Consider the following 27,695-nt stretch of genomic DNA (forward strand, 5'->3'; position numbering starts at 1 on the left):
CCAACTGTCCAAGTTGTATGGAAATGGATGAGATATTAGCTCTTATTATTAGTTGATCATGGGCAAAGTGTCAATCGACTTTTGAATATGTTTCCTGTCTGGAAGAAGTTGATGGAGTCGATAGAGGCCGGCTGCTTGACCTCCTGCCGGGCTTGTACCTTTAAAGGCTCCCGTCCCGGTTGGAGGCAAGCTCCGCCCCTGGAGCAGCCGTCCCATGAGTCATAAAGTTTAATGTCCTGCCCAAAGTTTAGACTCGACTGGGGCGAAACTTTTTCTCTCCCCCCCCTCTGTCTCCCTCTTCCAAAGTGAGCAGCGGAGATTTATCCTACCAGCAATCAGTTAGATCCATTCTGTTCCTAAACTACAACTTTAGTAGGACTCGTTGTTGTTGTTTTTCCTCGCTGATCGTCGTTCGACATTTTGTTCAGTTTCTGAAGTTGGGAAAGTTCTGATTCGGTTCCAGATATGCGCTTTGTTGTTTTCTGGAGAATGCCCGCAAGAAACAACCACAAATCTTCGACGTCCTGTGCACACTTCGACAGCTAACTAACAACTTTTTTTTTTGTGTGTCGGGGCAAAAGTTTAGGATGAGCCGGGATAACTTTAACTAAAACGCTGTCGACATTCTTGCACATTTCCTGCTGCGTGAAAATCTAAGGAAAACAAATCCGGGAGTCGACTTTTTTCCCCTTCTTTCGGGGGTTTTATTTGTTTTTTTTCTTCTCTCCCCATAACTTTTGTTCGACTTTTCGGGGGAAGATGGATCCCAACCAGAACAACCCTCCAGCCGGACACCAAGTCGTCCACGTCCGGGGCGACTCAGAGACAGATCTGGAGGCTCTATTCAACGCTGTGATGAACCCCCAAAATCAAATGGCCACCTCACTGCCTATGAGGATGAGAAAACTACCCGATTCCTTCTTCAAACCACCCGAGCCCAAATCTCACTCCAGACAAGTAAGTCGTCGTCCGCCCCCCATCGGGCCTCCAAAGTTCGGCTCAACTGGGTTCCGATCCAGACATCAGAACCCTTCCCAACTCCCCCCTTCAACCCCTTTAACCTATCCCCCCTTCCTCAAAATATCCCATTAATATCTACATAACCATCCAACTTGTTGTTAAGGTGTAAATCTGTCGAAAAACTAACTAATCAACCAAATCTGGATCTATTTCCATTGTCAACAATCCTTTTGCCATTTTCTGAAGTAATAGTGAAAAAGTGTTTTATGCAATGCAATTTATAGCTAATTTGCAGGATATAAATCCCCATTTTTGCCCTGTTTGTGCCCATTTTCCTCCCCCACCCTTAAACCCACAACTGTTGCTGCTCCCCTTTGGAAGTTGTTAGGCCTTTGCGCATGCGTGAATCCCCCCTCCCCCGACTCCAACCCTATTCTACCCTCCTTCTTTCCTCCTCCATCCCTCTCTGCAAGCCCCCCCACTTCCTTTCTGTTCCTTTCCTTGCAGGGCCTACTATTCTACACAGACAACCTCCCAATATAGATAGAAAGTTGCAATTAAAACATAAAGAATGTCGGAAAAAAGTTACCACCGCTTTGATCGTATTATAAAAATAGAGATATGATGCTAGGAGGTCATTTGGGTCCACCCAACATACAATCTAACCATTTTAAGCTAGATCAAAACGTGGTTTCTTGTCCGGGCTGAAGAAATGTGTCGTCTTATGTCATAACTTTTAAAAGGCGATACAATTAAAAGGGCGTGGATCTTTTTAGACTGACAATTTATGAATAGGAAATGATGCAAATGAAAAAAGAGCTTTCAAAAAATCAACAGGAAGAATATAACAAATTGCACTTAAATTAAATGCTGCAAAAACTGTTAGTGTTGCAAAATGGCATTTTATGACAAAAGTTTTCTGTACTGAGATGCTAAATCTGATACTGTCAAACAAACACGATAAATCAGTGCCAACAACCCCTCCACTAAACTTGGTTGGTGAAATGAAAGCAATATTTAGAATCAAACTAGACGTTTTTTTGCGACAACATGGCCACTGAGTCGTCACCCATTTAGATAATTAGAGGCATGGTGACATCATCACAAAGTTCGCCAAATTCTTAGCTGTCAAACATCAAAAAACTTCTATACATCAGTTGAAATAGTTGACATTCCAAAGAGCAGTGGTTTCTAAACTTTTTACACCAAGCAATACTTAAAAAAATATTTTACTGTCTAAGTGGCATACTCTTGACCAACATTCAAATACAGTAGCGTTGAAGGCCACTCATGATTCATTCCATAAAAGTGGGTTGCCAGATACTGTAACGTCTATACAAATGTACATAAATATTGTTAGTATTTTTAAATTATTTTATTGGAAATGATAACATTTATCTATTTATGAAAATGCCATATCATAAAGGAATATGAGAGATTATTGTAAGGGTTTAATAAATAATTTCCTTTTACTTTTTGAGGTATATTTGGTTCAGAGTTGGTAAACTTTGCTCATCTCATCAAATTTTCTGAAACACTATCCATACTTAGGTCGTGGGGGGTGCTGGAATTCCAAAAAAATCCATTCAATTCTGAAATCAGTACATTTTGTAAGAAATTGGTCATTTCACCCCTATGTAGGAATTAATCCCAACTACTAGACGTACTCGTTTTTACATTTTGTTAAATAAAGGAAACAAATTGGTGATACCGGAAGTTGACTTACTGTACCTCGTTGGCAGGCTAGCACAGACGCGGGCACCGGCGGCACGCTCACTCCACACCACGTGCGTGCCCACTCGTCGCCCGCCTCCCTGCAGATGGGCGCCGTCTCTGGGGGATCCCTGTCCGGGATGCCGCCGGCGGGCGCCTCCCCCCAGCACCTGAGACAGTCTTCGTATGAGATCCCTGACGACGTACCGCTGCCACCCGGATGGGAGATGGCCAAGACGGCCTCGGGTCAGAGATACTTCCTCAAGTAAGAATGTCAACTCTCCATTACTTACTTTATTTTAACTTAGAAAGTTAGAAAACTAGAAAATTGACCTGATACCAGCTTTTGTAGTTAAAATGGCTTTAATGTTTGTAATTGTGATTGAGTGAAAGGCTACCAACAACAACTGGTATATATATTTTTTATCCATCTGTAGCTTTACCATGAATTAGGTCACAGTCATATTGAGTTACTTTAAAATTTGCCTTAAGCAAAAAAAAGGGAGGAGTAATTGAAGTAATAAGTTTGTCTACACCACTCCCTGGAGGTAGGTATGCTTTTTTTAATGCCATCTATTTTTACATTTATTTTAGAACCTATAGACAGCATAACTGTTTCATATACCAGAAAAAAACAGCTTTTGGTATTTTCACTTGGAATTTAAGTATGTCAAATCCATTTTAAATGGACAGTCTGAGATTGAATGATCATATTTCACTAAATCCAAATATGGATATATGATTTATACCCTTATATCCATCTGTACTTCATAACCAAACGCCATATTTAAAAGATTAAGTATTCCAGTAAGACAGTTTACCTTCGAAATTGTTAAAAACTTAAAAATGGCTTTAAGCTTAAGTTTAAATGCAACTGATTTTGTACATTATGCTTAGGGTTGTTTGCAGGCTTACTATGGCGCACAATGCCAGACGGTTTTCCCGCATGCACGTAATTGTGGGTTATTAAATTTTGCCAGCAAACAAGCATAGTGTTCCTCGGGTTTCGCCAGGGAGACAAAAGGTCCACTGTGGTGGTCTTGGCGGATGCCACTCTGTCAGCAACGTTTGCTTACCTGCGTATCTGGACGCCATTCGCCGTCGAAAAGTTAGCGGATTAAGTCAAGATTTATGGGTGTCACTTTAAAATATGACACCCTGATTGGTGGCCAGACATTTGTAGGGCATGAGGAGACACTATCTTGGGTGGAAACCCAATTGGATTCTTCTAAAGATGTTCTAAAAGTCATATTTTGTCTTGAGGCATCATCGGTTCATCCTTTCTAAAACGTCTAAAACGTCCATTGCTGTCAAAATTAGATAAAACATTTGGGCAAGCTCATATTATTTCAACTGTGGGATTTTAAACCAATTGGGTTTGTCCCAGAGAACAAAAACAAAGCGATTGTCATAAAAATCTGACTTTAATCTTCAACACATGCAACCCTGTTTTGGAAAATACACCACCATCTTGTTACATTACGCTAATGTTTCCCTTACTCAGAAACTCCGTCACTTTGAAATACCTCTCAAAGGACGTCATTTTTTAATGTGAGTGACCTACCGCGTCGTTGTTACATCATGATTCTGGAACATCTCATTTTGACGCTAGAGTTTGGCACTTTTTTCTATCTCTGGTGCAACAAATTCAACCCAAAAAAATGACTACACAAACACGAAACTTTGACTTATAAAGGATCAAAAGCGAGATTTTGCTGCCAGATGTGGGGAAGCGTTCACATCTGGAGCACATCTGTAGCCTTTCAAAGAAATTTGTGTCTTGAAGATGGTGGGGGGTAGTGTTTTGCAGACTCTCCCAGGATGGCTGATGTTGTTAAGAAACTGATCATTATTCAATTTGGTGAGATAAATAAGGGTTCTAGTTGGATAAAAGATGGTGGCCGCATTATTGGTTTCTATAGGACCCAAATTTGTGCAAATGTATTTGTTAGGCATCCGCAATTGGTTGTTTTTTTGTTGTTTTTTTGTTTCAGCACCATGTCATTTTCATCGACACTAATTTAAAGGGAAAACTAAATGTAAAAATGGATGTTTCTCTTGCCATTGACAGTTAAAAATGTCCAATTCATTTTGACTGGGAAGGGCCAATGGAAACAGTCAAAATGAAATAGGCCTACAATATTTTAACAAATGCTACTCTAGTAGAAAGATTTGGTCTAGTGGAAAATCTTGGTAGCACCTGTCAATTCTTTTTATTAAACAGAAAACCAGAAAAAAATACATCGCTAACCGTAAAAAAATGAGTATATCCACAGTGATGTCTTAAAAAAACACGCAAAAAAAAATTCCACGTCACAGCGCCGACACTCGATCCTTAGCACAGACGGCCTTCGGCTGCCATTGCTGGAAAAGACACTCCCCTATTTTTAACCGGGCTGACTCGGACACCCGAGTGTCGAGGCCGAGTAGCGAAGAAGGGGGCGAGTAGTGCTTCGGCTCACGTTTCCATCAGTTGTCCCCGTATCAATCCGGAATTCCCTCGGCAGTTGTTTATGAGTGGCGTGGTGGGTGATGGGCCTAAGAGTGGCGGCCACCCCACGGACGCCGGCGTCCTTTTAAGAGCGGCGACATCAATAGAGAGCCGACGCGCTGTGACGGGCCTTCTTTTGTGCTGGCAGAGTTAAATGGCAGCCGTGTGGAGACGAGTAGAAAATCAAGGGGGGGTTCTTTTGTCCTGCTGCTGAAATAGTGATCTTTATTCACACTGTGGGCTTTTCTAAAATACTAGCTGACTCACTTTTTGACTGGATATTACTGCAAAAAACTTTCGGATTAAAAAGAATACAAGAAAATAATAGATTAATCTCAATAATCAACCAAGTACTGTGTATGTGAATCCTGTGTTTTTCGGACCTGCCAAAAAACACAGTAGATTGGGTGTGTAACCCTGTGGATGCTAAAAAAAAACAAAAAAAATGGAGAAGATTGCAGCTTCTATTTGTTACATTGTAATCTAAATGGCAGATTATAAATACAGGGTAATTGGAGCAAGGCATCCAAGAGCAATTAGGTTGTGGCTAGAGTTGCACAATTGTTGCATGAGAAAGGAAAACACCTCCAATTTAAAGAGCGCTCCAACATCAACAAAGTCTGTTGACCTTTCCTCCTCTTTCTTCCAGCACTTAGCTGTGGCCTTTGATTTATGGCAGCAGGGAGGTTGGGTCACCTTGCTTAGTGCTGGTTGACTGGGGTGGGAAGGGGGGACGGGGGGTAGAGGTGGGTCGGAGCTGAAGGGGCCGGGTCATAAACTAATGAAGGTTTCTAATTTAGACACACCGGCCAACTAGGAGGTGTAATCACTGTTTCCGGACGCTTATTAAATGCAGCTTTCAATGAGCTTTTAGTCCGTGGGAAGTTGGAACTAAGCTTCTTTGGTAGGGGGGTAGGGTGGTTATTGTCCGGCAGTGCGTTGATGGCTGCTTTTGTTTTCGCCCAATTGGATTTTAAACACTTGGGAAGGGCCGACTTTTTCCCGCGTCCCTCTTGTTTTGTTGTGGGGCATCACAAGGAGTCGCATTTAATTATTAGTCAGTTGTTTGATTTTCAAAAGGCAAATTAAAACGCTTGATTAGTTCGGTATTGGAAAGGTCGTGTGAAGCTGCTATACCGTGGCAATTATTGTGACAATTTGTTAAAAACCCAAATTGATATGAATCGTAATAATCTTCAAGATCGGAATCTATTTTTTTATTGTTTAAATTACATTTTTCTATGTAAAACGTTCAAGATTAGCATAGCGAGTTAGTAATCGAATTTCACCCCGATGTTAGAGACCCCGCGGGCGCCCAAACGGCTCTCGAGAAGTCGGCATCGCGGGACTGTGTGAAGAACTCATTTGGACTAACTTTGTGTTTGACAAACTTTTGCTTTATTGACCACACACACAGACAAGACCCTTCCTGTTCAACTGGGGGGCCTGTCAGCTCAGCACACAAATGGGACTGTGAGAAAGTCGAGCACCATGTTTACCAGAGTCTTGATGTGACACCTCTGTCCCAGACATCAATACCTCTACTGTGAGCTGGGTGCATCTCTGGCCTGGCTTGGGAAGTGGGTCCACTCAGGTGGGACTAAGGGGTCAAAGATACCCAAAAATTGACTCTTTTCCAGTTAGGAAATCATAATTTTTTAGTACTGTTGATGGTGACAGGCGTCTAATCCATTTGGATTGGACGCTGCTAGGCCTCTCAGTTGAAATTAATGGGTAATAAATATTCCCCTTGTTTCATTTATAAAATGTCTATGGTTTTTCATAGAAAATCTAAATTGGATGAATCAGCATATCTACTTCATTTCCCGTTAAAGGTTGTTGGAGAGAACTTAAGCTAACAAAAACCCATGTTTTGTGGGAAAAATGGCAATGTCCAAAGCTCCACACTCCCCACTTTTTTTAGACAATCTTGTCGAAACAAACGCCTCTTCAAAGGGAAACTTAAAGCCACAATGGGGTCACGTAGGTTGCCCCAATAATCTCTCTTGATGATGTCCTGCTGATAGAGAACCAACCAGGCATCCCCAGTCAAACCAGAGCTGAGGTGGTCATCCCCATCTTAGGGGCCTGATTACATCTGCCCCCCTTAGTGGACTCTTTAGTCCACAGCTTCGACCACCTTCTGAGCACGTACCCCAACATTGGCAGCAATTTCGGACATTTTGTTATCTCCGAACAGAGTATTTTTCTTGACCAAAGTCCACGTTTGGGCATTGGACTTGCAGACCTGACCATTGTTTTGTATCCTTATGTTTTGGTCGCTAGGAACAACAAAGTAAATTACAGATAGCCTCGATGAAAACAATCCGTCAGCCTCCTCAGCAGGACATTATAAATAACACTCAATAAACGCTACCTTGATAAGTGGGCTATCTGTCACGGACATGCCAAGATTACGAGCAAAAACAAGAGTCATTGCTTTCGACTTAACCGAGAAAAGCAACCCTAACCCAATGCAGCCATAATCTCCGAAATAAATAAATAACAAGACATGCCAACCCATGGGATAAAAATCACTACTTCATTCTCCACGGCTGCTTTTTCCAACAACAAGCAGCCGTTTGAGTGGACACAAATAGCACAACGCTGGGGATCTTTATCCCCTGCCTAAAGTAAGTCCGCTTACACGTGATTAGCGCCGTGTTTGTCAGCATATCCGAATCAAAATACCTCAATTTAGCCACCAATCCGGAACCTTTTATTCAAGTTAATGTAGTATTTAAAATCGATTTTTTTTTACAACTCAAAGGAAAGTAGCCACCTTATTCAGGTAAAGACTGAGAAAACATTGAACAGTTGCACCAGCGGTCTGGGTTTGAAGATCAAATCCTCACAGCAACTGGTGTGCCGTCCACACCCCGACAGTTGTTCCCATGTTTTTCCTGCCTTGCCTTTTTGGCCCGCCGGAAGCAGTTCGATCCGTATCGGGTTGGTTGAATGAATAATCTTTTAGATTTACAGCCCGGTGATGAATTACCGGGAGCTTGTAACTCATTGACCTGCTCTTCGGTTTACCAAATGTTTTGAATACAGACTGTGAGGCGGAAAAGATTGGATTTGATTGCTTATTCCTTTGATCAACTTTTTTTTGTCAATTTAGATGATAAGTGACTTGATTTGAAGGTCAATAAAAGAAGAAGAATAGAATATTTGATTGGATCTTAGTTAAAAGCACATGACAAATTGTGTAGTATAAAAAAATCCTGACCAACACCATTAAGTCAAGTAAAATAATTTAAAATGCAAAAAAACTAAGCAATAGATGAACCCAAAACATTTTGATTCATTTAAAATTTAAAACACTATAAAAAAGATTTATTTCTAAAAGAATCTAGTATCACATGACCAATACCATTGAAATTGATTTCCTATTGACAAATTATTTTTAAATAACAAAAACTACAATCTTTAATCTGTATTTAGGCTAAATAAATCTTATTTTTTTTGCTATTTCATATAACAATTAACTTTTTATACGTTTAATCAATAACAATTATTTTTCCAAGTAGTATTCATCCCAATAAAAATCATGCAGAAGGCCCACATAAGCCATCCCGACATTTAAAAGAGCGTAAAAGAATGAAAAAGCATACATAATTGTAGTTAATCATCAAAGCTTCATTTTGTCACCCCGGCGCTTCACCGCATTCTTTCCCCGTTATAATAAATGTCATAGTTTCCCTAATGAGAAAAGGGGTGGTGGCAGGACAGACTATAACGGGACCCAGGCAACTCAGTCAGCCAATCACGTTACACGGGGTAAAAAGCATCCATGGATGTTTTTGCCCTTCTTTCAACCCATTTCTCCATTGGACAGTTGTCTCACCCCGCTCCCGGTGACCCCTTTTTCTCAAGGGGGCCCCTTCAGTCTGAGCATGTCCAGCTACTTTGCTTGCTTTGCTCTATGTATGTGTGTGTGAGTGGGGGGCCGCGAATGGGGGAGGAGGGGGCCAGGGATTTGGCAGCTCCTTTGATCAGTAAAGCATAAACAAGAGGGGGGCTTCAAAATGGGTTGCATTGTGCAGCGGAGGGTGGTAGGGGTTGGGCCGGGAGGCCAGAGGAGGAGTGCTGAGTCAGGCCCTCTCTCGCTTTCTGGTCCCCTGGGACCGAGGGCTCCGATGGGCAGGTTGGGATTACGGATAGAGTAAAAAATAACAATATGATGATGTTTGAGGGTTTTTTTTAAACAGGGGTAAGCAATAAATTGATCATGTTAAAGTTTTGCTGAGGGAAATGACGTCCAATCTATTTGAACTGGGAGGGGCTGGTTTTCCTAATTCGAATAGATTGATTTTCTATTGCTGTCAAAGGCAGCCAATGAAAGAGTCAAGCTAAGACAGCTATGAATTGAGTTATTTTATAGGTAAAATTGGGGGAATGTGAGGTTTTGTAAATTCTTCGATTAACTTAAATGGCTGTATTTTTCAATATTTGAGGAATTTTAGATTTTTGGGGGGTTGGCTGTGTAATGTCGCAATATTTTTTTCCCCAAGTGCTCTTTAAATTTCTTTAAAATGTTATATTTAATTGTAAAATGTGCTGCATAATCTTAATTTTGGATGCCAAACTACAATTTTAGTTTGACAATTTTAAGCACCTTGCTAAATTGTCCCAAAAAAGTAAAAGTGCCAACTCTAACTCTAAAACCATGAAATATAACAAAAGAAATCTTTAAAAATAACTCCCAAGACCTAATGAGTGCTGGGTTAGTCAGTTAGTAGGACATGTTTTCATCCTTAAAAAAGACTCCCAAACCAACTGGGTGCTTGGAAAGTAGAAGTTAGTTGGTTAGTTTAGTTATTCAGTCATGTTGTAATCACAGGAACTGGGTGGTAAAAATCCCTCAAAAAATCCCATACCAGTTTTCTGCTTGGTTAGGGAATCGGTCGTTTAACTTGCCGGTCATGTTGTAAACACAAATTGCTTCCCTGTTGTAAACAATCTTCCGTATTTTTGGTTTGAACGGATGGGGGTCCCACCACCAAAAAAAAAGCCCATGAATGGTGTGGGGTTTTAGGTCGTAGCTCAGTCTGCGCTTTTGTCAAGCAGGTGAAAGCTTTGTAAATGTGGCGCCAGATTGTTAAAGCCGCTGACACTCCACAGTGTCCGAGGGGGCTTCCAGGAAAGGGAATAAAAAATAAAAAAAAGAAGGACCCCCTGCGTTGAGCCCTGGGACTGACCCTCCCTCTATAGCGAGGGTCCCGCTCCGGAGAGGAGGGCTTCCTGTATTAGCTTTCCATCTTAATCAAGCAACAAGTACCAACAAAGCACTAATTATCAATGCCTTCACAGACTCCGTGCGACACAATACCCCCCCGACACCCACTGCAACCCCTCCTAAAGCCCCTACGCCCCCCCCCCCATACTGCCAGGCAGAGAGGAGCCGTGAAATAGATGCAGCAACATTATTCCGCCCTTCACTTGTTGTTTTCAAAGCCTGTAGACAGCCGCGCCTCACCTGAGGCCACGCATGCCTTTTTCGACTCCAGCTAAGAAAGCATCTACGCCAGGTTTCTCAATAAATAAATATATAATCCAAAGATAAATAATAATACAAATAAAAATGATCTGCAATCAGTAATATCGCCAAGAAAAATAACACTGTCATTTCTGTTTTCTAATGGGAGTTGCAAGACCCAAAACACGAGGCATTAACAAATTAAATTGCTAATTAAGACCATATATTATATTTTAATTGCATGTACACCAGAAAGCGACCAAAAAATTAGTCTAATTCATCCAAAAATGGCAAGATTTGCAGCTGAAACATTAAATTGATCAGATTTTAAGCAAAACATTCTAAAGTGGAAGATTGTCTAATGTAAGTTTTATTAAAACATCAACAACCACTGGAGAATCTGGCGTGCAGAAATTTTTCAGTTTGTCGTTTCCAGGAATAGGCTCAGAGTTTCAGGAAAAATTGGACAAATCTTTAAAAATAGGATTTACAATTATGTAAGCCACAAAAAAAATGATTCAATGGGCCAGATTTGACCCCCCGGGCCTTGAGTTTGATATCCCTGTAGTACTTTTGTTACATGTCTTAGCAGGAATGCTTAAGAATGTTCTGGTATGAATTTCAAGTTCTGCCATTGACATCCAATCCCAAATTAAATAGATTGGTCATCCATGGTACTGAAACTGTTGCCTACAAATGTCAATTTTTCTCCATTGTACCAATTTCCCCAGAATTGACTGCAAACATGTTTTCCAGCCGTACGTAAGTTGATCTTGGAAACTTGCCGACCGGCTCCCATTGTCCAGTTAAAAGCTCTCCGTCCGACTGACTCATCTGTTCCCGCACGTGTCCGACCTCCACTTTGAACTCTCCCCAAACTGATTGTCTTATCTTTTTTTGTCTTTTTGCAGCCATATTGATCAGACCACCACTTGGCAGGACCCCCGCAAGGCTTTGCTCCAGATGAACCAGGCTCCACCGCCCAGTTCTGTGCCAGTTCAACAGCAGAACTTGATGAACCCGGCCAGTGGTATGTTATTAGTTTGAATTTCCAGGTTTTTCTTTTAATATTTCTATGCCAAATGTTATTCGAACTGTTACAATGAATTGACTAGCTGGGCTTACAACTTATTTTTCTTACATTGACGCTATTGAAACAAACCTTAAAAAAAAATAACTAAAATAGTTGCATTCATCAGGTTTTGTGAGCAACTTTATTACATTTTTTAAACATGTATTTATGTGTTGCACATTTGATGTGATTAGCACATCTGCGGTTTAGTCAAACACTTTAATTATATTAATACAGATTTGTCAATCCCAAAATTAATCGGTGCTTGGTATAACTCGGAAAAATTCAAGTGGAAAATGTGGTTTTTGCAGGCGTGGGTAGAGTAGATCTTATCTGCATCTTTAAATGCACACCATTACTACAGCCTGGGTCTTTCTGTACTTTATGCGAGTCGCTACACGTCAGCGTGGCTCGGTTTAGCTCGCAGGACTTGGCACAACTTGGAATTTGCCTCGGGTGAGTCGAGACCAAGGTAGAACGTGACGGGTCCTGTCTGACATGTTTTTCGCAGCGGCGTGCTCACCGTCTTACGTATTACGTCTTTTCAAATTGCGGCTGATGGCTAAATCTGCTTTTGTTGATGCCGGATGAAAGAAAAAAACAATAGAAACAAATCTAGGGATGGGAGAATTGTCAGTGAATCTTCAATTTTTTTCCAGCCAATCTGCAGTCAATACACAAGCCAGCAAAAGGTCAATTTAAAGATGATTAGGGAGAGTTACGTCATATGCCTTGTTCACTCTCCCCCAGGTCCCCTCCCTGAAGGATGGGAACAAGCCATTACATCAGAGGGTGAAATTTACTACATTAACCACAAGAATAAAACCACTTCCTGGCTGGACCCACGACTCGACCCCCGTTTCGGTGAGTTCCAAAGTAAAAGATGGACATTTATCGTCAACAGAATGCAAAACGTCATAGTTGTCGTCATAGAAACGTCAACTCCCCACTCCTGGTGTGAAGTTGCTCGCAGCTGTAGTGTTCTTACTTTGATTTTATTTTGGACTGCTCCATGCCCCCCCCCCCCCCCCTTACCCCCTCTACTTTCCACTTTGCTGCTCTTGCTCTAAAGCAGCACCTAACCTTTTGTCAACCATTTTAGTGTTGGAACAACAGCTGAGTTGGCCATTAATCCTAAAAAAACTGCACACACACACACACACACACACACACACACCCTTCACTCTCTGTTCTAACCCAAGCTAAAGTTTGACAGGATTTTTTTTGTGGCATTAGCAGATAAGTGACAGGACTCGGTGCTTGTGATAACACTCCAAAAAACAAAAAGTATTCACCTTCAGTAGTGTCTGCATGCCATTGTATGACGTTAATTTATGCCACAAATAGCTTGATGTAAAATTCCATACGTAAAGCTTGTTGGAAGCGTAAAAAAAATATTTTATGCATAAGAAAGTGTGTTTTTGGGATAAATTCACAATTATTTTGAGCTTGCAGATTTCAGTTTACAAGTTTTCTCAGCCAATCAGGAGGCAGGAAAATTCTGACCGAGTACTTATTGTACACGCATAGGTACAGTAAAACTAGAAATAATAATTTTTTTCTGTGTATTTTTAGTTTAAAAAATATTTTGTAAAATCTAAAAATATATTTAAAAAAAAGCTAAAGTAAACATTGTTTTAGATCTAGAAAAACTGAATATTTAGGGATTTTAATCCAGTTATTTTAATCCATTTATAACAAAAAATGCCTTGTGTTAAGGTATTATATTTTAGCTGTTTTGAAGACCTTTGGGTTCTAGTAGAAAGTTCTAAAACGTTGCACACAGCGGAACATATTCCTCCACGCCGAAAACGGGCTGCCATGCAGGTGTCCAATCGCCAACCAGCTGCTTTGATAATGAAAGCTAATTTAAGCTCGTAGGAGAAAAGCAGCAGAGCGCCTTTAACGGGGCCTGTTGCCGGCTGTTTCGCACATACACCACCACCACCACCACCATCCAACACCCCCCTGCTCCTTTTCGTGAGGCCCAGCGAAGGCACGGCCTCGTTGTGCTGTCGCTCCAGACAGACTTGAAACTCAGCCAGGTCTCTTTATTCTGCACTCCAACTCTTAATCTGTTGCAGACCTTTTCAGTAAAAGAACTCAAATGTATGTGTGTGTGTGGTGTAAGGGGGGGGAAAGAGGGCAGGAGTAAGTTGGATGGGGGGGCTCGGATTCAATGTTTGAGAGAAAGAAAGGAGAGTGAGGAACAGAGGGAACATCCAGACGAGATAAGTGGGAGTTGTCGAGAAAGGGGGGAGAAAAAAGAGGCCAGTGTGGACATGTTGTATTCTCTGCAGTAAAGCGTTAACTAGCTATCTCACTAGCTTCCAAAGCTTCTTTGTTAAATATGGCCTACGTGTCGTGTGATGGTCTTCCGATTCTTCTAAAAAAGTTGTCAGGGAGCAGTCATAGAAATTGTAAAGCAGCTTTTCATTGGGTTTTTGCGGCCAGTTTTTTCTCTAATTGCCGTAAAAGTAGTTGCGGTAAGTCAGTGCCCTCTTTGCAAAAATTAAAGGAGCTGTGTGAAATTACTTTAATGTTGGCAAACAAAAATGGAATACAGAAAAAAATAAACAAGTGACTTGTGATCAGGACCTCATGATTGGAAAATGACAAATGATATTATAAATTATATGTTGGATGTCAAATCCATTTTACCTGGGAGTTGTGTGTGAGGTTGCAAATCTAATTTTCTATCGATTATGATAGTATTTATTTAGTTTTAATTGTAATGCATTGACATTTTTACATGTAGATTGTGGGTTTATGCAATTTTTGTGTGTGTCTGGGTTTATGATGACTTGATATCGCCGGTGTTGCTGGCTGGTTGTGTTGCGGGTGAGCGTGAAGAAGACAAAAGGCAGACGGCATTAACTCGGTCTCTTATCTCTCTTGGCTTGGCAGCTCCGGCCCCCCCTTGTGTTGCTAGTACAAGCCCTCTGAAACACACACATGCACACACACACACACACACACACACACACACACACACACACACACACACACACTTGTGTGTGCTATCAGGCTGGCCCTGAAATGAACCTGTCCTTCGCTCCTATCTCGTCCAATCACGCAAAGCTTGTTCGTGGGGGCGATTTTTCTCATTGTTGCTGCATGCTCGCTAAGCTAGTTCGGCTTTACTGTTTCGTCTGCGAGACTGGCCTTTATTTTGGTTTGTTATGTCATTTCTACTCTAAAGGGAGGCTTTGAAGGACATGGTGTAGAGTATTATAGAAGGTTGACCTACCTTTGTGAAGGCCGAAGAAGCTGAATTTGTGTTACATTGAGCATTATTATTATCGCTTTATTATTAATATAAAACATACTTGTTTTATGACATTACAGTAGGCCTATGTTGTAAAGCAACTTGTGTTTTTTGCCAATTTTTGGGAGGCGACAGCACAAATTGAAGTGGAGAATTTTTTTTTACCGTATTTTCGGGACTATGGGGCGCACCACATAAGGCACACTGCATTATAAGGCGCACCCTCAATGAATGACACATCTTAATTTTTTTTCCATATATAAAGCAAAATAAAGAAAAATTAAGACTTAAGTGCGCCTTATAGTCCTGAAAATATGGTGTATATATTTTTTAACTGAACTATTTTGTTGTAATGGCCTCCTGAAAGAATATAAAGTTGAATATTTATTTCCACAAAACCTAGCTGGAATTGTTTAGTGGTGAGTTGTCACCATCTCCAACAAACCAAAACAAGAATCCACCATATGGTTGGCAATTAGGTGAGTCAGGTGTTGTGAATTCCAAAACGGATGGCACAGTATTTTTAGCAGTTTCACTATCCACACCAAAGGCAGTCATTAAATTTTGTTGGCTGCTTGTTTAACTTTTTGGCTGCCATTGATGGACATCCTTTTAGTCACTGGTAGATGATCCATAGGGGTAAAATAGGTCAAATTAACCTTAGCATCAATAAAAGAATGATTCATTCTAAAATGTATCCTGACAATGGCCAATGCATTACTTATTAGAGGTCTCTTGGACAAAAAAAAAAACAACCAAAGTGCAAGTTTAATATGTTTTAGAGATGTCCCAGATTTGACATGTGAACGAAATTTAAGCCCAATCAATTAATTTTCATAAGATCGGAAATGGGTAAAAAAAAAAAGTGTTTGCTTAGTGATTTGATTTAGAATAGCCTAAAAACACGATAATCCTGTAAACACGCGTGACTACAAGATCACATCCAATTTTGTTGTGACCGGACGTTTGGTCGCCGGTCAAATGTACTTAGATATTAAGCAGTAATTAGATATTGAACTCTCTTAGATATTAAACTCTCTCATGAATATAATTTTGAGAGCTGACTTCAACAGTAAACTCTCTCGCCATTTGACTGGCGACCAAAAAGACCAGGGACCAAAAGACCAGGTGACCAAAAGACCAGCGACCAAACGTCCGAGCACCAATTTTGTTAGCAAATCAGATGTTTTGAGATTCCAATAAAACTTATATCAGGCGCCAAGTATCTAATTGGAACATCCCTAATAGTTGTTGTTTTTTTAAAGAAAGTTTTCCTACTTTCCGAGTAAACTAGTACCATACTCGGCGGAGGGAGCGAATCTTACACTGTGTGTGGCAAAGATAAGAAGCAGAGAGAAGTAGCACTCTCTCCCATGACTGCATGCATGTGTGGGAGTGGAGAGGAGGTGGTGGCTCCGTGACTGTGCGGGTGGGGCCGGAGGGGGGCGGCGTCGGGTTAGCTAAGAACGGGAGGCCAACGGGTGGATCGGGAGTCGGGCGGGGAAGTTTGCGGTGGGCCCATCGGTGCTTCCCAGGGAGTGCCGTGGGCCGCTTTCCATTCAGCTGTGGGGAGAGTGTAAACAGACAGTGATTGAATGGCAATGAGGAAGATGCCGGGGGCGGGCGGGACAGCACAGGGGGGCTGGATGCCCCCCTACACGGGCTTTGTTGTGGCCGGGCCCTCCGGCGCATAAGCAAACAGCGCACGCATTTACTGTTACTACACCGCTTGTGGTCGGGTGCGTTTGCTTGTCTCGTTGATAAAAATACAACCGTGACCTATTTTGCATGCATAGATTACCCCTAAGCTTGTTTATTAGAGGACCACTCTCATCTTCCCCCGGGGGTTGGAAAATAACAAAGATGTGGTTGAGGAACAGCTGTGTTTCCAATACACAACACAATTTTTGTTGTGACGTTGTTGGCACCGACTGACCGGGAGGGCTGTAAGCTGGTTTGACCGACGAATGGAATTACTGTTAAAGGGAAAAGTGCTCAAACTTTACAGATATTTGGTTGATCTTATGTTTTGAATTTGTAAACACTTGATTTATCATATTTGAGACATTAATTTTGAGAAATGTCATTTTTTTTCACTGTTAAAATTGATGGGGTGGTATGGTGGGCTAGTGGTTAGTGCATGTGTCAAAGTGGCGGCCCCGGGGCCAAATCTGGCCCACCGCATGATTTTGTGTGGCCCGGGAAAAAAAACAATTTTGTAAAATCTAAAAATATATCCTAAAAAAAATAAGCTCAAATAAACATAGCTTTAGATCTATAAAAACTGAATATTCAGGGGTTTTATTCCAATTCTTTTAATCCATTTCATTCAAATATCGTCATTGGCACGACATTAACAACAGTCAAACATTTCTCTATAACTGCATAATAATTTAATAAGCTCTGAGTGTTCCCTTGGTGTGGTTAAATTGCGCAAAAGTACCTCATAAAATGTCCCACTGATTGCATCAGAGGAGCCTCAATGTGAGATAAAGACACACAGCCAATCAGCTTTGTTTGGACGGAAACAATAAGTCACAATGAAGAGGATAAGTCACGACTGATGCAACGTGGCCCGGCAACAATACCGGTCTTAGTCAGAGAGTGGGAGGGGATCAGGTCTTACAGGAATTGTACTTGTTTGGAAGCGAGAGAGTGTCGGGACTTCCTTTATCCGACACAACCTGCTGTACTGGCTTGCCTCCAGCTTTCTTTTCCGTCACAAGTGAACTTGCAAGTCCTGTTGTGCAGTTTTTTTTCTTCCCTAAACATGACCAAGCACTGAAAGCTTTGCTCTTATGAACCCTCGCGCGAATGCATGCTTCCGTTCACTAACTTGAGATGAAGAGATGGTCTTTATGCAGCCCTCTAGTAGGAAATGAGGATCATTTGACTATGTTTACAGACTATTTTTAAAGCAGTTGGCGGATGCACGTGCGCAGTGTGTCATCATGGTCAACAGTTGTTTTTGTTTAATGTGTTTCATAGAATCGTGTTAGTCTCATATGCAAGTTTATCTATTAATCTACTCATGTACTCATGTACAAAAATGCAGTTTTGTCCATTTTTAACATGCAAAATGCCACAGGAAGGCGCCAGATTCCGCATTTTTTTTGCTTTTTGTTAAGTTACTGTATTTTCACAACTATAAGCCGCACTGTATTATAAGGCGCACCCTCAATGAATTACATTTTTTTTCCATATATAAAGCGCACTGGATTATAAGTCGCCCTGTCTATTTTGGAGAAAATTTAAGACTTAATTCCGCCTTACAGTCGTGAAAATACGCTTTATTTGATAAAATGTGGAATATAAAGGTACAGATAATGAAGAAATGAATGAGTTATGTTTATTATTGCATTGCCTATAAAAATGCAATGGTAAAAAATATATATTTAAAAAGTAATTGTATTTTTTTGACCCGCTTTTACTTGAATTCTGCATTAAATTTTAATATTCTGTACTTACTCTCCGCTCTCCTATCACAGCGCTGAACCAGCAGAGAATTTCCCAGAGTGCACCTGTGAAACCAAGTGGTCCACTACCCTCTGCCACCCTCGGTAGTGTCAACCAACTCCGGCTGCAGAAGATGGAGAAGGAGAGACTGAGGCTGAAACAGGAGCTACTCAGACAAAGACCTCAGGTCAGGATTTCAGCTCTTCAAATAATACATTTCATTTCATTAATTCTAATCTCTTGTGCAAATAAAGAAGTCTAAAAATGTCCTTGCAATATGAAAACAGCACGGCAGCCCACCCCAGTTGTTTTGCTTTGGACAAGCGGGACTCTGTTTTCAATTAAAAAGCGTGTCATCTAAACATCCCCGAAACATGTAGAGGTTTTCAGAAATGTTTAGTTGCAATGGCGAACGCTGTCGTTTCACAGCAGCACATCTGGAATAGCCTTTAAGTCTTGACTCATCTCACTCGGACTTCCAAAGCCGGCTTTGATCGACCTCTGTTGTTACGCCACGTAGCCACGGAGTCTCGTGACTCATCGGCGCTGGTTTTACCACTTCCTAGTGACGCATCGGCGCCTCCTCACGGAGATGTGCGGGCCTCCAGTTCAGGAGTTTACTCAAGGCAGCGTACTGATACCGCAATGGCTTTATGATGATGATAAATGAGCGCCGCTAGCGACTTTGTTGACCCACGTGGCTATCACCGATTGTTTTACATTTATAGGCTTTAAACGTGATTTGATGAGCCAGAAGAAGGACAGTGACTTATTGTGCAGTTTTTATAAGTCCATATTTTCCGGAATATAAGTAGCTTGGCCTGCAACTCATAACTCAAATCCAACTTGTATTTTTTTTCCTCTCTGATCTGAATAACAGTTATGTTAACAGGTTCCTCTTCAGTCTATTTTTCTACATTTTGCTACTTTTGTTACTTTAAGGTATATTCGTGCTAGGTTTCTTAACAAATAGAAAATTGTCCTCCCAAAAATGCGACTTATACTCCAGTGCAACCAATATTTTTTCCGTCTTTTTCTGGTGCGGCTTATACTCGGGTGCGACTTATACTCAGGTGCGACCTATAGTCTGAAGAATACAGTTGAAAACCAATGAGCAAGCTGATATTTAAGATTTAGAGTGATTGTTGGTCTTTTTTGGTTCACAGGAGCTTGCTTTGAGGAACCAGCTTCCGTCCAGCATGGAACAAGATGGCGGCACCAACCCCGTGTCCTCCCCCATGGCCCAGGACGCCCGCACCATGACCGCAAACAGTTCGGACCCATTCCTCAACAGGTTGGTAGAGAAACTACTTCACCTCCTCTGCTTGATTTTGCTCGCCTGAGTGGAGAGAAAAACCGAGTGGGCCGGGAGCACGAGTTCCAGTCCGCCAACGGGCCGAGCTCATCTAAAGCCCACCCCAACCCCCCCGAAACTTACAATAGCCTCATTCATGTGGCCTCTGCCGAACACTGCCTACATATTTCTCCTCTGCTAATTAGAGTAGCTCGTCAAATGTCTTTTCTTTATTGTCCTTCTCTTTCCGTGTTTCCCTCCGGCGTTTCCGATAACGCTCTAGATTTTAAAAAAAAATGTAGATATTGTACGTTTAACAGTGGTTTCTTGTTTTGTCCCATAGCGGGACGTACCACTCTAGGGACGAGAGTACAGACAGTGGCTTGAGCATGAGTAGCTACAGCGTCCCTCGCACCCCTGACGACTTCCTTAACAGCGTTGATGAGATGGACACAGGTAAGAATGCCTTTAAAAAATAATAATAATGATAAATAATCTTTTGGATCTGGCCATCAAATAAAATATTTATTCGACACACAGTTAAAAAAATGTTTTGAATTTTGAAAATAAATTGGTTCCAGCCTTGCTATTAACTAGCCACCAGTTCAGGTTGACTGGGCTTGGCTCCAGCACCCCCCGAGGTGAGGATGCACCATGCCATGCCTTTAAAAAAAAAAAAAAAAAGTAAAAATGGGAATCAAGATAAAATCTTTCTTTTGGATCTAGCATCACAAAAAATGTTTATTGCACAGTTAAAAAAAATATTTTAAAATGTTTTGAATTTTAAAAATAAATTGATCCCAGCCTTGCTATTAGCTAACCACCAGTTCAGGTTGACTGGGCCAGGCTCCAGCACCCCCCGCAAACCATGTAAAGATAAGCACATCCACATTTTGTCGGGTCATCAACATATTGAGCACTGAGCTTTGTCTGTGACAGCTACTTGTTGCTTACTAGTAGATGGGAGTAAAACTGCATCCACCTATTGTTTATTTCCATATTTTGTTGATTTAACGGTCCTTTTTTTTTTCTACGCAGGTGACCCACTCCCGAGCTCCATGGGTACACAGCCCAGCCGCTTCCCCGACTACCTGGACGCCATCCCGGGGACTGATGTTGACTTGGGCACCCTCGAAGGTGAGAGCATGGCGGTGGAAGGTGAGGAGCTGATGCCCAGCCTGCAGGAGGCGCTGAGCTCTGACATCATCAACGACATGGAGTCAGTGCTGGCGGCCACCAAGCTCGACAAGGAGAGCTTCCTTACGTGGTTATAGAGGGGGGGACATCCCGTCTGGCGTCCAAATCTTCCGGCGCTTTCGACACGAGACATTTTACACGAGCCCGCCTGCGTACTGTGGCAGTATTCTTCTGGTCTCTCTTCTCCGTCTCTTCGCTCTTTCCATTTGTCTGCGTCTTCAAGGCTGGCCCATGAGCAGACATTTACGCAAAGGGTCCCCAACCCCCCAAGCTCCATCTCGGACGGACCCCCCCCTGCCACGGTTAGCTTTAGCTTCCGCTTTTTTAGTTTGGAACCAAAAAATGATGTATTTGACGATACGGATTTGGAGTCCAGCTATGAAGAGGACCTTTCTCTCCTTGATTTTAGGACAGGTGAAGGTTTTTAAACCCGAGGAGGGTGGTCCGTGTGGGGGGCCAACCACATCGCTGCTTGGCTGTGCCAGCGTGTTAAGTTAAACTTTTTTTTTTTTGTTATTAGATCAAGTGCCTTCCGCTTTTTGTTTTAAGAACGCGAGCAACTCGAACAACTTTCTTCATTCTCTCATTTTCTTAACTTGATTTTTAAACGCCTTTTAATGGGATGTAGGGATTTTTTTTAGCGTTTTTATTGCAGTCTTATGGGCTTTTAACCCTAGTTTAGTATTCTTGGACCTTTTATTTTGTTTTTTTTTTAGAGTACAAACATATTTGATAGCTTAGATTTTTATTATTTTGTCTTTTTTTTTTAACTTCACATGAAGAAAAATATCGATGATTCTCTTTTAGCTCCTTGGACCATTGTTTTAACGCAATCTCGTGTCTTTCCACGACAAGTATTCCTATACCAAAAGAAGAAAATACGAAAAAAAAGAGAAATTTTAAGTCCGAAAGATGCGAAAATACTTTTTTTTGGGCAGCTCGGACGTGTCGGAGCAGGTTTTTGTGAGGTCGAGTCGGCGGCTGGAAAACGAAACTAACCGAGATTTGACGTTTTTCTTGATTTTTTTTTTTGGAGGAATAATTAAGAAACAATCAGATACGATCTCAGTTAGGATTGTTGTGGCAGATTCCAAAGATGTTTTTTGTTTGTAATGACAACTTATTTTGCTTCCAGTTTCACAGTGATCTGTTAATCGGACTGTGAATGAACAAAAAAATGTATCATAAGCTAGCGAGAAGAATACAAAAAACAAATGGTAGTAGGTTTACCAGACAGATTTTTGATTGATTTCTTACTTTTTGTTGTTGTTGTTGTTTTTAGTTGTCGGACAATGACGTTCGTTCGGAGTGACTAACCCTGAGATTTTTAAAGGATTTTTGTGATTTGGAGTTTTCGCCGATTTTCTGATGTTTACGTCGATTTTTGAGTTCTAACCTTCAGTATCCTTCGGTAGCATTAACTTTGGAACTTGATGGAACCATTTTATATCGAGCAAAGAACTGTTTTTATATACTATTTACACACATCTTGCGAGAACTTCTTTCTAGAATTGATTTGACTTAAATCGATTAATTTGAAGATGAGAAAAAAACAGTGTTGGTGAGATTAATGCAGCAATAAAATAAGTGGTACACTACAAGTACTTGTATTGAACGACTACGCTTTTCAGTTTGGCGTTGGGTTTTTGCCTAATTTTAGCACGGATCTGTTGTCACATTAATTAGCTTGTTGACTAGCCGTAGAACTAATTACACCAGTAAAAGAACAAATGTTCGTATTAAGAATTTTTCTAAATGCACATGAAATGAATTCATATTCAGCAATGATCTGTTTTTTTTTTTTTTTGGTAGATATGTGCATGTTTTAGAACCATAAAATCTGTTACATTATATAAATATATATATAAATATATCCCTTCTTATACAAACGTTTAAATTGGCTTGAAATAAAGTATATACTTTGTGGTAATGCTTTTTTGTGATTTTTTTTTTATTTGTAAGTTAAAGAAAGAAAATGTGTGACTTTAGTTTGAAAGAAAAATAGCCGACAAATCTTAAGGCCATGCTTAGGGTTTATACTACTTGGTGGCGCAGTGGTTAACTCACAGGACTCCCGCCTGGGAGACCTGGGTTCAAATCCCGGTTGGGACACATTTTCACTTAGTTCTTTCTGTGGACTTCTTGTCAAGACACTCAAATGATTACAAAGAAAAGTGTAGTCACTTGGTTGGCGCAGAGGTTAGATCACTGGACTCCCGTGTGGGAGGCCTGGGTTCGATTCTCGCTGCCGTCGTTTGGCTGAAAATACTTGGAAAGGAGAATTGGTAAATGGAACAAGAAGAAGAAGAAGAAAAAAAAGAAAAATCTTTTTAATTTATATTAAACACTTAGTCATACTTTTCAGCAAAAGGTTATATTCCGAACTGCCTTCGGCAGTTCGGAAGACACTTGATGGACCTGTCTGTGCGAAAGGCGTTCTCGGGTCGGCCTTCGGCCGACCCTCGACCGCTTGCTTGGTCAGTGAACCGCCGACACCGGGAAGCGAACTCACGTTCTCTCGGTGCAAAGGCGAGTGTGCAACCCACTACACCAACTCGTGCCCCACTTATACATAGGTGTTGAAACGTTTTATCCAGGGAAATGGGGTGAAACACTTAGTCATTTTTTTGACAAAATCTTTCATCCACCACTGAATACTTATACACTTAAACACTTAGGCATTAGAACTTATTCTTTTAACTGAATAACATTGGGAAAATCTTTGCCTGCACTCGGACTTGAACCAACAACCCCAGAGGTGGGAGACTGATGACTTAACCACTGGGCCACCACCCTATGGGAGAAGTGAGTAATACTTAAACTTTTATCTCATCCACTTACCTGAATAATATTTGGAAAATCTTTGCAGGCACTTGGATTCGAACCCAGGACCACAGAGGTGGGAGACTGATGACTTAGCCACTGGGCCACCAACTTGTGAGAGAAGTTGGTAATACTTATACTTTTATCTCATTTATTTACCTGTATAATATTTGGAAAATCTTTGCAGACACTTGGAATCGAACCCAGGACCACAGATGTGGGAGACTGATGACTTAGCCACTGGGCCACCAACTTGTGAGAGAACTTGGTAATACTTATACTTTTATCTCATTTATTTACCTGTATAATATTTGGAAAATCTTTGCAGACACTTGGAATCGAACCCAGGACCACAGATGTGGGAGACTGATGACTTAGCCACTGGGCCACCAACTTGTGAGAGAAGTTGGTAATACTTATACTTTTATCTCATTTATTTACCTGTATAATATCTGGAAAATCTTTGCAGACACTTGGAATCGAACCCAGGACCACAGATGTGGGAGACTGATGACTTAGCCACTGGGCCACCAACTTGTGAGAGAAAGTAGTAATACTTATACTTTTATCTCATTTATTTACCTGTATAATATTTGGAAAATCTTTGCAGACACTTGGAATCGAACCCAGGACCACAGATGTGGGAGACTGATGACTTAGCCACTGGGCCACCAACTTGTGAGAGAAGTTGGTAATACTTATACTTTTATCTCATTTATTTACCTGTATAATATTTGGAAAATCTTTGCAGACACTTGGATTCGAACCCAGGACCACAGAGGTGGGAGACTGATGACTTAGCCACTGGGCCACCAACTTGTGAGAGAAGTTGGTAATACTTATACTTTTATCTCATTTATTTACCTGTATAATATTTGGAAAATCTTTGCAGACACTTGGAATCGAACCCAGGACCACAGATGTGGGAGACTGATGACTTAGCCACTGGGCCACCAACTTGTGAGAGAAAGTAGTAATACTTATACTTTTATCTCATTTATTTACCTGAATAATATTTGGAAAATCTTTGCAGGTACAGGGATTTGAACCCAGGACCACAGATGTGGGAGGCTGATGACTTATCCACAAGGCCAACAACTTGCAAGAGGATGCAGTAGTACTTATACTTTTATTTCTTTCATTTCCCTGGATAATATTCAGAAAATCCTTACAGGTACTGGGATTTGAACCCAGGACCACAGATGTGGAAAACTTATGACTTAGCCATTGGGCCACCAATGTAGTACTTGTGTTTTGACCCCTTTCATTTACCTGAATGATAATGGAGACATCTTTGGAAATTCACTTATCACGGGTGGTCCCGGTCCACATTAACCGCGATAACCGTGGGAACACTGTATTTTACTTCCTTTACATCACTCCCATTCGGCGGCAGTCAATGAAAAGTGGAAATTTGCTGGCCTCTCGTGGTCAATAAATGGCATAGTATACTAAGGTTTTTTTTTTCTCTTAAAAAAACATTAAATAACATTTTGTGTGCGTGTGTGTTTCTTTGTGTGTACTGTCTGGGTGATTGTAGTATGTGTTTTGTGTCGTGTACCTTCAGGCTACCCTTCCCGTAAGGCTTTTTTTTCTCCAAAAACGACATAGTATAGTAAGGCTTTTTTCTCTCCAAAAACGACATAGTATAGTAAGGCTTTTTTTCTCCAAAAACGACATAGTATAGTTACGCTTTTTTTTCTCCAAAAACGACATAGTATAGTAAGGCCTTTTTTTCTCCAAAAACGACATAGTATAGTAAGGCCTTTTTTTCTCAAAAAACGACATAGTATAGTAAGGCTTTTTTTCCTCCAAAAACGACATAGTATAGTAAGGCTTTTTTTCTCCAAAAACGACATAGTATAGTAAGGCTTTTTTTTCTCCAAAAACGACATAGTATAGTAAGGCTTTTTTTTCTCCAAAAACGACATAGTATAGTAAGGCTTTTTTTCTCCAAAAACGACATAGTATAGTAAGGCTTTTTTTCTCAAAAAACGACATAGTATAGTAAGGCTTTTTTTTCTCAAAAAACAACATAGTATAATAAGGCTTTTTTTCCTCCAAAAACAACATAGTATAGTAAGGCTTTTTTTCTCTAAAAACGACATAGTATAGTAAGGCTTTTTTTTCTCCAAAAACGACATAGTATAGTAAGGCTTTTTTTCTCCAAAAACGACATAGTATAGTAAGGCTTTTTTCTCTCCAAAAACGACATAGTATAGTAAGGCTTTTTTTCTCCAAAAACGACATAGTATAGTAAGGCTTTTTTTCTCCAAAAACGACATAGTATAGTAAGGCTTTTTTCTCAAAAAACGACATAGTATAGTTAGGCTTTTTTTTCTCAAAAAACGACATAGTATAATAAGGCTTTTTTTCCTCCAAAAACGACATAGTATAGTAAGGCTTTTTTTCTCTAAAAACGACATAGTATAGTAAGGCTTTTTTTTCTCCAAAAACGACATAGTATAGTAAGGCTTTTTTTCTCTCCAAAAACGACATAGTATAGTAAGGCTTTTTTTCCTCAAAAAACGACATAGTATAGTAAGGCTTTTTTTTCTCAAAAAACGACATAGTATAGTAAGGCTTTTTTTCTCCAAAAACGACATAGTATAGTAAGGCTTTTTTTCTCCAAAAACGACATAGTATAGTAAGGCTTTTTTTCTCCAAAAATGACATAGTATAGTAAGGCCTTTTTTTCTCCAAAAACGACATAGTATAGTAAGGCTTTTTTTCTCCAAAAACGACATAGTATAGTAAGGCTTTTTTTCTCCAAAAACGACATAGTATAGTAAGGCTTTTTTTCTCAAAAAACGACATAGTATAGTAAGGCTTTTTTTTCTCAAAAAACGACATAGTATAATAAGGCTTTTTTTCCTCCAAAAACGACATAGTATAGTAAGGCTTTTTTTCTCAAAAAACGACATAGTATAGTAAGGCTTTTTTTTCTCCAAAAACGACATAGTATAGTAAGGCTTTTTTTCTCCAAAAATGACATAGTATAGTAAGGCTTTTTTTTCTCAAAAAACGACATAGTATAGTAAGGCTTTTTTTTCCTCCAAAAACGACATAGTATAGTAAGGCTTTTTTTTCTCCAAAAACGACATAGTATAGTAAGGCTTTTTTTCTCCAAAAACGACATAGTATAGTAAGGCTTTTTTTCTCCAAAAGCGACATAGTATAGTAAGGCTTTTTTTCTCCAAAAACGACATAGTATAGTAAGGCTTTTTTTCTCCAAAAACGACATAGTAAAGTAAGGCTTTTTTTATATCCAAAAACGACATAGTATAGTATGGCTTTTTTTTCTCCAAAAACGACATAGTATAGTAAGGCTTTTTTTTCTCCAAAAACGACATAGTATAGTAAGGCTTTTTTTTCTCAAAAAACGACATAGTATAGTAAGGCTTTTTTCGCAAAAAAACAACATAGTATAGTAAGGCTTTTTTTTCTCAAAAAACGACATAGTATAATAAGGCTTTTTTTCCTCCAAAAACGACATAGTATAGTAAGGCTTTTTTTCTCTAAAAACGACATAGTATAGTAAGGCTTTTTTTTCTCCAAAAACGACATAGTATAGTAAGGCTTTTTTTCTCCAAAAACGACATAGTATAGTAAGGCTTTTTTTCTCCAAAAACGACATAGTATAGTAAGGCTTTTTTTTTCTCAAAAAACGACATAGTATAGTAAGGCTTTTTTTTCTCAAAAAACGACATAGTATAGTAAGGCTTTTTTTCTCCAAAAACGACATAGTATAGTAAGGCTTTTTTTTCTCCAAAAACGACATAGTATAGTAAGGCTTTTTTTTCTCCAAAAACGACATAGTATAGTAAGGCTTTTTTTTCTCAAAAAACGACATAGTATAGTAAGGCTTTTTTTCTCCAAAAACGACATAGTATAGTAAGGCTTTTTTTTCTCCAAAAACGACATAGTATAGTAAGGCTTTTT

At 40.2% G+C, this 27,695-nt stretch overlaps 1 protein-coding gene and 1 long non-coding RNA gene across 2 annotated transcripts; both read left to right on the top strand.

The window, feature by feature from the left end:
• Positions 1 to 239: 239 nt before the first annotated feature.
• yap1 (Yes1 associated transcriptional regulator) lies at positions 240 to 22,860 on the top strand. The gene is made up of 8 exons (XM_077723033.1): positions 240 to 957; positions 2,703 to 2,938; positions 11,555 to 11,673; positions 12,466 to 12,579; positions 18,472 to 18,626; positions 19,606 to 19,733; positions 20,077 to 20,189; positions 20,772 to 22,860. Exons 1-8 carry the CDS (start codon positions 760 to 762, stop codon positions 21,005 to 21,007), a joined length of 1,299 nt encoding a protein of 432 aa, XP_077579159.1. The 5' UTR covers positions 240 to 759; the 3' UTR covers positions 21,008 to 22,860.
• An 808-nt stretch (positions 22,861 to 23,668) lies between these two features.
• Positions 23,669 to 25,186, top strand: LOC144200710 (uncharacterized). The gene is made up of 4 exons (XR_013327178.1): positions 23,669 to 23,735; positions 23,800 to 23,867; positions 24,505 to 24,581; positions 24,787 to 25,186. It is a non-coding gene; the product is annotated as an uncharacterized LOC144200710 (long non-coding RNA).
• The last annotated feature ends 2,509 nt before the right edge of the window (positions 25,187 to 27,695 follow it).

Source organism: Stigmatopora nigra, chromosome 8 (assembly GCF_051989575.1).
Source record: "Stigmatopora nigra isolate UIUO_SnigA chromosome 8, RoL_Snig_1.1, whole genome shotgun sequence".
Lineage (NCBI taxonomy): Eukaryota > Metazoa > Chordata > Actinopteri > Syngnathiformes > Syngnathidae > Stigmatopora > Stigmatopora nigra.